Source organism: Gastrolobium bilobum, unplaced genomic scaffold (assembly GCF_033153095.1).
Source record: "Gastrolobium bilobum isolate Gb01-03AN ecotype WA unplaced genomic scaffold, APGP_CSIRO_Gbil_v1 utg69057, whole genome shotgun sequence".
In the NCBI taxonomy this organism is placed as follows: domain Eukaryota; kingdom Viridiplantae; phylum Streptophyta; class Magnoliopsida; order Fabales; family Fabaceae; genus Gastrolobium; species Gastrolobium bilobum.
Window position 1 is genome coordinate 49642 of NW_026895406.1, and position 11263 is coordinate 60904.

At 32.9% G+C, this 11263-nt stretch overlaps 1 protein-coding gene across 1 annotated transcript; it reads left to right on the top strand.

The window, feature by feature from the left end:
- The first annotated feature begins 4597 nt into the window (after positions 1-4597).
- Positions 4598-10065, top strand: LOC133309787 (uncharacterized). The gene is made up of 13 exons (XM_061510613.1): positions 4598-4676; positions 4853-4957; positions 5042-5115; positions 5204-5275; positions 5375-5403; positions 5476-5526; positions 6084-6134; positions 7454-7513; positions 7621-7703; positions 7963-8110; positions 8323-8373; positions 9265-9369; positions 9802-10065. The coding sequence occupies exons 1-13, from the start codon at positions 4609-4611 to the stop codon at positions 9946-9948; spliced, it is 1044 nt and encodes a 347-aa protein (XP_061366597.1). The 5' UTR covers positions 4598-4608; the 3' UTR covers positions 9949-10065.
- The last annotated feature ends 1198 nt before the right edge of the window (positions 10066-11263 follow it).

Here is an 11263-nt window from a genome sequence, read left to right on the forward strand (position 1 = left end):
GGTAATCATGTTGCTTGTTTTTCTCAATCATCACTTGGACCCTGGATAATAGACTCAGGTGCTACTGATCATCTCTGCGGTAATAAAGATCTTTTCACCTCACTTACTGATTCTAATAAGCTACCCTCTGTTATTATTGCTGACGGCACCAAGGCATCTGTTCGTGGTATTGGACAATCCAATCAAACTCCCTATTTGACCTTGACCTCTATTTATTATATACCTGACATTCCCTTTAATTTAATCTCTGTTAGCCAGTTGATTTATTTTCTTTCATGCAATGTTACCTTCTCTGACCAATCTATCTCTATGCAGGATCTGGGTACGGGGAAGATGATTGGAGCGGGTCGTGAGTCACAAGGTCTCTACTATTTGACCGCGCCTCATTCTCCAGTGGCGTGCTCTCTCACGGATTCTCCTGAACTAATCCACAATCGTTTGGGTCATTAAAGTCTCTCCAAGTTTCAACATATGGTTCTTTTTTTGTCTAGTCTTCAGTCTTTAAATTGTCAGTCTTGTCAACAAAAAAAGCACACTCGCTCTTCCTTTGCTAATAGAGTTAATAAAAGAGCTGATGCTCCATTTTCTATTGTTCATTATGATATTTGAAATTCAAGTTGAACTATGTCTGTTTTGAATTTTTAGTATTTTGTGACTTTTATTGATGATTTTTCTCGTTGTATTTGAGTTTATTTAATGAAAAATCTTTTTCAATTATTTTCTATCTATCGAAAAAAATCTATGCTGAGATTAATACTCAATTAAGTGCTTCTATTTGAGTTTTACACAGTGATAATGCAAAAGAGTATGTGTCTCTTGAATTTGCTGCTTTCTTAGAGAAACATGAGACGTTACACCAGACCGCCTCTCTTCACACTCCATAACAAAATGGAGTGGCCGAACGGAAAAATAGATATCTGGTTGAAACTACGCGTATCCTATGTTCCACTCCATTTTTGGGCAAATGCTATTATCACTTATTTTTTCTCATCAATCACATGTCGTCTTCGTGCTTAATAATTTTATCTCGTATAACATGAGAAACATTAATCCCTAAGTTATATTTAGATTCTTTTACTTTAAATATTTTAGAACCATTTTGTTACCGTTAAATTAAAATTAAATTTAAAGCTCTTATTTAATATTATTTTATAATTGTTGATTTAATGGTATGAAAAATAGTTATATAATTTTTTTAAGTATAATCCCCCCTTTTTACAACCATTTGATTTCTGTATATCTAACGATTGTGATTTATTAAATTTTAATAATTAATTAATGAGTGTGACCTAATAAAGCAGAATCGTTAGATTCACATAAGCTAATGGTCAAGATTAGATTTAGTGTAAGACTTCTTATTCTTACACTAATGTAAGTTGATCCTGCCCTTATATATAGAGAAAATAAGTTATAGGGATTAATATTTTTTATATTGTATGAGATAATTTTATCTCCTACACACACAAAAGTGCGTGAGACCGGAGGGGGGGCTTAGATGGGAAGTTGGTGATGGTAGGACTGTTTCCTTTTGGCAGGATAATTGGCTCACTTTGGCGCAGGCTCTTCGTGAGCTAGTCACATCTCCGAATCTGGATGTTAATGATGTCATGTGTGTTGCTGATATGGTTAACTCTAATGGAGATTGGAATTATGATTCTTTAGGCCTTTGGTTCCCGAGAGATGTCATTGATATTTTTCACGGGACATTAACTCCATGTGTAAATGATGGTCCTGACAGCAAGTATTGGGATCTTGATGGTGAGAACACCATAACAGTAAGGGCGATCTATAAGGCTCTTGTTGGCCAAGAGTTAATCTCGGGTTTGGCTGATGGTAGATGGCAGTGGGTGTGGGATTGGAATGGTCCTTAAAGAATCAAGTTGTTTATGTGGAAGGTTTGCCACAAAAAGCTCCTCACTCGAAGTAGGACTGCTCTTTGGGGGACTGGCACTGAATCGTGTCCTATTTGTAGGGAGGAGAGTGAAACCTTGTTACATGCGATTCGGGACTGTCATGAGGCTAAGTCCGTTTGGTCTCATTTTGTGCCTTCGGACAAGTTTGCAAACTTATTCTTTGGTGATGTTGATCATTGGTTATCGGTTAATATGGACATGGATAAGCATGGGATTACGAATGGTTGGAGGAATTTGATTTTTGTTATTTGTTGGAAAAATTGGAAATGGCGTAATGATTTGGTGCATGGCTCGACTTTTCCTTGCTTAAATGTGAGGAAATGGATTATTTGCAGCTCTGTGTGGGACATTAACAATGCTTTAGCTAGTGCTCAGGAGAGGCTTCCAGTAAAGTTTTCAATGAAGATGGACATTACTTGGCAATATCCAACAGACGGGTAAGTAAAAATTAACATAGATGGTGCAGCTAGAGGTAATCCTGGCGTAGCTGCTTGTGGGGGTTTGATTCGTAATTCTCAAGGGAGATGGCTGGGGGGTTTTGCTTACAAATTGGGGGTTTGCTCTTCTTTTAAGGCTGAGCTCTGGGGTGTTCTTCATGGTTTAGAGCTAGCTTGGAACGAAGGATTTCGTAATATAATCATTGGGAGTGATTCATCTAGTGTGATCACTGTGCTCACCAAGTCTGGTGTAGCAGTCCGTGAGTGTCATCTAATTGCTCGTATACGGACATGGATCAATAGGAGTTGGTCAGTTACTTTGATGCATACTTATAGAGAAGGAAACGTCTGTGCTGATTGGTTGACGAATTTTATTCTGGATTCGGATGATTCCATTACTTATCAGTTTTGGAGGGATCCTCCTCCTCGCATTCTTCATCTTCTCCGTGGTAACTTTACTGGTGTCAGTAGGTCCAGGGAAGTGAGGTGTAGGATTTAGTTTTGGTTTTGGTTGTCTTTGTTGTTCTTTTGGCTTAGGCCTTCTGTTTACCAAAAAAAAAAAAAAAAGTGCGTGAGACCCATGTGAAGAGAAAATAGAGAAAAAAAACATGGATCCCATATAATTTTATGTGTGTATGAAATAATTTTATTTTCTATAACATGAAAAACATTAATCCCTAAGTTATATTTAGTTTTTTTTACTTACAAATATTTTATAACCATTTTATTATCGTTAAATTAAAATTAAATTAAAAAATCTTATTTAATATTATTTATAATTATTGATTTAATGGTAGGAAAAATATTTATATAAAAAAATCAAGTATAATCCCCCTTTCTTATATATATATATATATATTAAAAATTATTTTTTAAACAATAATAAATGGGAAAGGATATTGTAACAACCAACTAGTGTTACTACCAATTAATTTCATCATTAGATCGATTATATTGATCCAACGGTTGTATTTATTTCCATCTTTGTATGGTTATTATTTCCCAAATTTAATACTTTATATTTATTTTCATCTTTGTATGGTTATGATTTCTCATATTATTACATATGGGGAATCATAACTATACAAAGATAGAAATAAATATAACCGTTGGATCAATATAATCGATCTAACGGTGAAATTGATTGGTAGTAACACTAGTTGGTTGTTTCAATATCCTATCCTATAATAAATTGAGATGAATTTAAATTTAAAAGAAGAAAATTTAATAATAATAATAAAAAATTATTTTTCAAGAAATAATAGATAGAGAAAATAAATAACTCTAAAAAAATAAATTCTAATTTAACATAAAGATAGATTCTTTCCATTTCAATTATTTTGCTTACCGATCAACTCATCAAAGTATTAAATTTTCAAGTAAATTGAGTGAATGGTATGGTTTGAATTTTTTAAAATATAATAATGTAAATAGTTGAAATGATAATATTACAAGAAAATATTTTTTTAAGAGTGATAATATGTGAAATAAAATAAATTTTTTTTTATAAACATGTGTTTAATGCAGTAAAAAAACTTGAAAATAAGAATAAAAGAGTATTTCTTTATTTTTTTAAGCGAGTATTTCATTTTTAAAAGTAATAAAAATATACGGTAATTAATAAAACACATTTTCAGATATATTTTTTATTGTTTAATTAATTTTACTATTATGGGAATATCCTTAAATTATTAATTTTTTTTTGGTAGTTTAGACGGCAGACGTCCATCCTTAAATTATTCAGAGTCGGTATTTGTTTAATGAAATTTATGTAAAATTTACTCAATAATATATTAAAAAGAGGTGGACATTGTACTAAAAAGAAAGAAAGAGCGTGCACAATAAAATATTGATATCGTGTTATTGCAAGAGAATGTTTGGTAGTGAGAATGTTTTGAGATTTTCTAAAAAGTGATGATGATAATTCTCTTTATATCTATATTTGATATAATGTTTTCAAAATTTTTTGTTAAAAATCTGATTTTTTCGTGATTTTATTTTGTGTATAATTTTTTTTTCAAAATACTATCTAAAAATATCACAAGGGTGCTATTTTTAAAATTCTATATGTTGAAAAAAATTTATATAGTTTTTGGAACAGTATTAAAATAACTTTAGCACCGTGTTTATGAAAATCATGATTTCGTGGCAAAATTTTTTTTATCCTCAAACAAAGGCACCCAAATGTTTCCACGTTGACTCTTAATTAATTAATTATTTATTGTTGCATCATATGAGGCTATGAGCATTGCATTCAAATGTTTCCACGTTGGACTGTTCGAACTCTCTCACACTCTGTTTTGCTGTCTCCTTGTTCCAGTTCCAGGTACCTTCCCTTCCAATTATTGCTTTGCAGATGCGCATTTCTGTTACATGTTCGATGCTACAGGATATGCGAATTCCATTTATCCTAAATTTTCTTCGATGAGATTTTCGGCTATTTCCATCCCCTAATTTTATACATTATTAAAGAAGTTTCATTCTCACAAATTTGTCTTCCAGGACAAGGTTTAGTGCAAAGTGTTTGAATAAGGACATGGGTGTGGACAATAATTTGCATGCCAAGGCCAGAAGGCGTGCTAATTTTCGATTATGCAATGTGTCAAGGTATGTAATCTCGACTTTGAATCTGATGACAATTTTTATTTTTATTTTTAAATTTAAGTGTCTTTTTTTTATATTTTTTTTTAGTTATACCTCTGAAATATTGGAGATTCAAGCTGATGCTCCAAGTCTGCATGTTGTTTTTGTTCCTGGAAACCCAGGTGTGGCTTAGATTGTTTGTTAGCGTGCTTATGTTTCCATGTTATGTTTTTTTTTAGTTGTGGCTTTTGGTATCTTTGTTTACTGCAGGTGTTGTTTTATTCTACAAGGACTTTGTGGAGTTTCTATATGAGCAGCTTGGGGGAACTGCTTCTGTCACAGGCAAGTGATGGCAGCTCTTTCTTTATGGTTGGTTACTTTTAATAGGGAACACTGATTCACAAATATGCTTACTAGTCATGTTTCTCTTTGACCTATCAGCTATTGGCCATGTCTCTCAATCAAAAAAGGTAAGTTCATTTTTGTTCTGTTTGGTTTGCCGGGATGGGGATAACATGTCTCTTACAGAGTTTTGTTGCTAGGACTGGGAGCATGGACGGTTGTTCACTTTACAAGAACAAATCGATCATAAGGTAATTCAATGCTTACTATTTTGATCTTCACAGATCATTGGGTGGTTCTAGTGTAAGATAGATTGACAAATGGTTTGTTTCGATTGTCATTTACAAGTTGGGGATACTTGCCAAGCTGTGTCCCTCCTTTTGATGTCAACTACAAAAAATTGAATAAATTAAGGAATCAGAATTACTTGAAGTCTTTCATTCTTTGAACTTCTAGTTTATCTATGTTTTGTTGGATGGTGTGGTAACGGTGGCAAGTTGAGTTTTTAAACTTTCAATTCGTATTGTGGTGTAGGCAACTGTTGACCAGAAACAAGAATTATGATCCTAGAGTTATTTCTCCTACTATGTCACAGGCAGTACCACTTTTGGATTAGCATGTTGAGATTTCCTAATGTTCAAAACACATGCATTCCTTTCTTTGTTTTTTAGTTTAAATTTTTCATCCATTTCATTAATTTCCATGCTTTTATGCTTGACATTCTTTGTCCATTCTTGATTTAGATAGATTTACTTTAACAGTGTATTGATGTATAATTATAGTCTTCACTTTCCTTGTGTGTTTGTAGATTGATTTCATCAGAGAGGAACTGCAAAATATTGAGATTCCTATATTACTGGTGGGTTCTTTTATTTCTGCACCTCCAATATTCCTCTCCAGTGTCATGTTTATTTGCAGAGTTGTATGAGCTAAAACATCAAATTGCTACACACTGATCAATATTCCTTATTCTCTGGAAAATGGTAGTCATGTAATAGTACAAGATGCAAACTTTTCCTCCTTGGTTAATGATGGTTGTTAGAGAATAGTATAAACCATTAAAAAGCCTTCACCCACTAGCTTATGCTTTTGGGTTGAATTGGTTCTTTACATGGTATCAGAGGCTCGTGTCCCAAGTTGGATACTCACCGCCCCTCCACTTTCTCTTGTGAAATTTTCTTAACACCGGTAGGTGGGCCTGTGTATTGTCCACCTTTCAAGCTCAGTGGGCTCTCGTGTAAGGGGGCGTGTTAGAGAATAGTATAAACCATTAAAAAATATTCACCCACTAGTTTAAGCTTTTGGGTTGAATTGGTTCTTTACAATGGTGTTTAGACATCTAAAAGTTTGGTGCAAATAACTTCATTTCTTTTGTATTCACCTGCAACATTATATGCACTGCAATGCAGTACACGTTAGAGCAAGTATGTTGACATCTTTTCACACGGAGGTTTTTCAGTTGAGTGTGTTATGCAAGGAGTGGCAGTTAATGTGCAACTTAAAGTAGACAAAGGAGGAGTATTTGGAGTTTCTGATGTGCATGGAGAAATTGATTTAATAGATTGCTGTTAAAGAAAATACATGAAATTATAGTCTGGAGTACTAGTATCATATATCAGGATATCTGGATGCCATTTCTTGCCATCGTCATGACTTTAATCAGGACGATGATTAAATATTGGATGACGTTAGAGATACTAAGTTCAATAATTGTTTGAATGTGTCAGCAAACATCCTTTTATCCTCTAAAAAAAATATTAGATGATTATAGATGAATCAATTAAGTGGGCGAACCTGGAGCAGTGGTAAAGTTGTTTCTTTAGGTCACAGGTTCGAATCCGGAAAATAACCTCTTTGCAATTATGCAAGGGTAAGGCTGCATACATAGCCTCACCCCACCCTCGCTAGTTGGAGTTTAATGGGGAGTGGATTTGATTTTTATAAAAGAATCAATTCAATCTGGATCTTAGCTAAAGTTATTTGCAAGCAGTTTTTGTCTGTGTTTTCGTAACATATATAGCTATTGATTTGGGAAACCAGAAACCATATTGCAAGAAGGTTTAATTAAATTCTTTTACTAAAGATCATGTTATCCAAAAGTTGTGTTGCATATAGAAAAGTTTAATTTCATTAACATGATATGGAATTGTGGTAGCTAATCTAGGATTTTCTCACTAGGTTGGGCACTCTATTGGTTCATACATAGCTATTGAAATGTTCAAGAAGTCTACGGAGAAGGTAATTGGAACTTTGCATATTTAATTAAGGACAAACACATCATGCCACCTGTTCATTACTTCTGATCTTCGTAAATTGTCTGTTTGCATTTCTCCTGGGCACTGTAGGTGAAATATTGTGTTGGCCTTTATCCATTTTTGACATTAAACCCACACTCAGCAACACAGTCAGTTATTGGAAAAATTGCAAAGTAAGTCTCACCCCTCCTCCCAAAGTCAAACCCCTTTGACATGGTTCAAACTCTAATCATTAACTCGTGGGATTCGATTTTCACTTAAAACAATCTTTATAATTTGATCTGATCCTAAATTTGGGTTAAATAAAAAATGGTAATTTTCTATCTATTATTGTTAAATATTCAGCGTCAAAGCTAATTAATGATAATTTTCAATTGAAAATCTTAATGAGTATTTGAAGATTGAAATGACTAATGGTACATGGGGTTTCAGATCCCAAATTCTTTCTTCTGCTCTTAGTTACCTGACAGCATCATTAGGACTGTTGCCTGCCCTGGCTTTAAATTTTATTGTCAGAAAATCCCTTGGGAAGTCATGGTCAGCCAATGCAGTTGAGGCTGCATGCTCTCACTTGTCACAGGTTAGCTTTACTGTTGAAAGAGGGGCTTCAATGTTCGCATTAAACTTGTATACAATTTTTTTTTGTCTTTCTTATTATTGATCCCTATATTTATATTTTGGAGACTAATAGAAAAATATGCACGTTTTATTGATACTGATTTATAGCTTTTTACTGTGTGGTTACATCTGCATCTTTTTTGTATTAACTCTCTTAACTTTTATAACTCACAGTACCATACGATGCGAAATGTCCTCTATATGGCCATGACTGAATTTCGAATGGTAACATTGCTTCCTTTCTTTGAGTATACCTTTCAAATTTTATAAATTATAATTAAACCGTTTACCTTCTTTTTACTATTTAGAACTATTTTTATTTACATATGACATTATTTTATGAATTGGTGTCTGCCAGAACACAATGGCATCATATGATTCATGTAGCCGACCCACCTAGTGGGAAAAGGCTTTAGTTGCTATTGTTATATATGACATTACTTTAGATTCTTGTTACCTAGTTGATAAGTATTAGTCATTTTTTCTTAACAGCTTAAAAATTGATTTGCATTGTCATTCTTAAGAGTTTAAATACAAATTTATCATCCGATCTCCCCCAAATTCTGAAAAACACTTTTACCACTTTCAACAGACTCAAACATTCTTGTATTAATGTGGATGAATATGACATGTCACAGAAAGGTTCAGGGATACACCAATTTCTTGATAAAATGTAAGTTGAAACTGACAATTTAAAAAGATCAAGAAAATCAACTGGGGGCAAGGGCATGTTTCTTCAAAATCGGAGGGGGTAAAAAGATCCACAAATTCTCAATTTCAAATTCAGTGATATGCTCAAAGTTCATTACTGAAGTTTATGAGTAGGATGTTAATATTCTTAGCTGCTTGGTCTGATTAATCTCTAACTTGTACATTCCCCTGTCCTCTAGAGGAGCGAGATCCCCCTTCAATTTTTTTTTTCTTTTTTTGGATTTCTTCATGTTTTGTTGTAGCTATTTTATGAGGATGCGGACCCTCTACTCAACCTTCTTTTATACTGGGATACCAAGCATGCACTTCCTATTTCAAAGTTTGGATAAAATTTTAGTATTGTTTATATTATACAATGTTAAACTACATTGACAATCATGTGCTTACCAGATCATTCTGTGTTAGTTGTCAGAGACTCCAGATTGGGCATTTATAAGGGAAAGGAAGGCTCAATTTGCATTTTTATTCGGTGTTGACGATCACTGGGGCCCACTTCAATTGCTTGAAGAGGTAACATTATTTATTTTAATTACTTTTTTTATCATCTAGAAAGCTTTTGCATCATATTAAGGAATGAAACAAAGAAGATTTGTACCTTAAGAATCCATGTCTAATAGTTCCTCCTTTGGAATGCATGTGTAGGATGTGTTTGAGTTTGTATGTGATATTTGTGGTCCCAAAAATGATGCAATGGAAAGGTTAAATGGATATTCGAAGTTTATTATCAATGTTGACTGTTGAGTGCCCTTCTTTAACATAAATTATGGGAAAGAATTGGGTTAATGTTTTTGTAATAAAGGCAAACATTGCTAGCCATGATCACGGTTCTTCTGTTTCTTTGATAAACTTCCCTGGTAGTTCTCTTTGTTCTTAAGTTTTCTTCCTCATTACGCAGTGTTGAATGATTATTGTGGCTTAATTTATAGTTTCTTCTGGTCACAGATTTCAGACCAGGTTCCAGGTATAGCCACATCCATTGAACGAGAAAACCACACTCATGGTTTCTGTTGCACTGAGGCTGGCTCATTATGGGTGGCTCAGCATGTGGCAAACTTAATCAAGAATCGGACGGCTTGTACAAACCAATGATGTCTGACTCTTGCTATTGGCTTTGTGTTATGTGTTTTTTCTAAGTTATTCACAGAACGGATTGAACCACTGATAAATTTGAAACAATGATAGCTAAAAGTGCATTTGTTCTGATTTTTTTTTTTTTTTTTTTTTTTTTTTTTTTTTACAGTTTTATCATAGCCACGTCTTAAATAAGCTAGTTCAGGATGAACTGCACCTATGTAAATGTTTATTCTTCTCCCCTTGGCTAGTTTTGCCGTACAGGTTTAGTCCCCGTTTGGACGAGCTTTTACCTCTAATTTTTTTTTTTTAAAAATAAAAATCCTTTTGAGAATTTTTAGATGTTTGGATAAGAATTTAAAAAAAAAAACAAAATTTAAAATAAAAGTTAAAATGTTGCTTTTTTTTATAGGCAGTAGTTAGTTGTTTTTGAGAAAAACAGAAATTAAAAGATAATATAATTTTTTTTTTTAGAAAAAATATAATATAAATTTTTAAAATACAATTTTAATCTTATCTTATCGTACTTATTTTATCTTTTCTTATTTCACGATTATGTTATTTTATCTCTTTTTTATTGTAATTTTATATATAAAAGTACTTTTTTTTATTTTAACATCCAAACAACTTTTTTATGTAAAAGTGATTTTCAGATCATACATCCAAACGTAAATTAACTTTACCTTTTTAAAAAATTATATTAAAAAAAATAATGCATAAAAAGTTATTTTTTTAAAACTTATCTAAACGAGTCCTTAATCTTACGCATCCAAATCCGTTCCCGTTCACCTTTTGTCGACCAGCCAATTCCGCTCAATTTTTTTTTAATATACTCCAGGAGAGTCCATTTGGCCCCACAATATAGCCCAAATGCAGTCTCCTGCTTTTCTACATGTATTTAGGGCTAGCCTTGACAAAATCTTAAAATTCATTCAATAATTCATATAAATTAAAGATGTGTTGGATAAGTATTAAACTGGTAAAGATTAATTTATTTTGCAAAAATAAAAAAATAAAAAACCGTAAATTATTACTTTATATAATAAAGATTGACTTTATTAGTAGATTACTTAGGCATTATACTTATTTATATTACGAATTTAGGTTTAGGTAAATTGATTCCAAACCTATCCTCAGCTTGTTCCCGGGCGAGGTGGCGCAAGTTGGTACTCGTGAGTTGGGATTGGTTTGCCAAGTCTGCCCTATACTACCTTACAAACCGTACCCGATGTAATGCTTTAAAGTTAAAGAATAGAAGAGACTTCTATTTCATTAGTTAGATAAGTAACCAGCCTCTATGTTTTAGTGGAAGAATAGTCAGGACCCGAGCTAG

What these genes read in the sequence shown, in the direction of transcription:
- LOC133309787 (XM_061510613.1), top strand. Translation starts at nt 4,609, where the DNA reads ATGTTTCCACGTTGGACTGTTCGAACTCTCTCACACTCTGTTTTGCTG. An exon ending in TCAAGAAGTCTACGGAGAAG is followed by an intron (nt 7,514 to 7,620) that starts GTAATTGGAACT and finishes TGGGCACTGTAG; the next exon opens with GTGAAATATTGTGTTGGCCT. An exon ending in CCATGACTGAATTTCGAATG is followed by an intron (nt 8,374 to 9,264) that starts GTAACATTGCTT and finishes ATTCTGTGTTAG; the next exon opens with TTGTCAGAGACTCCAGATTG.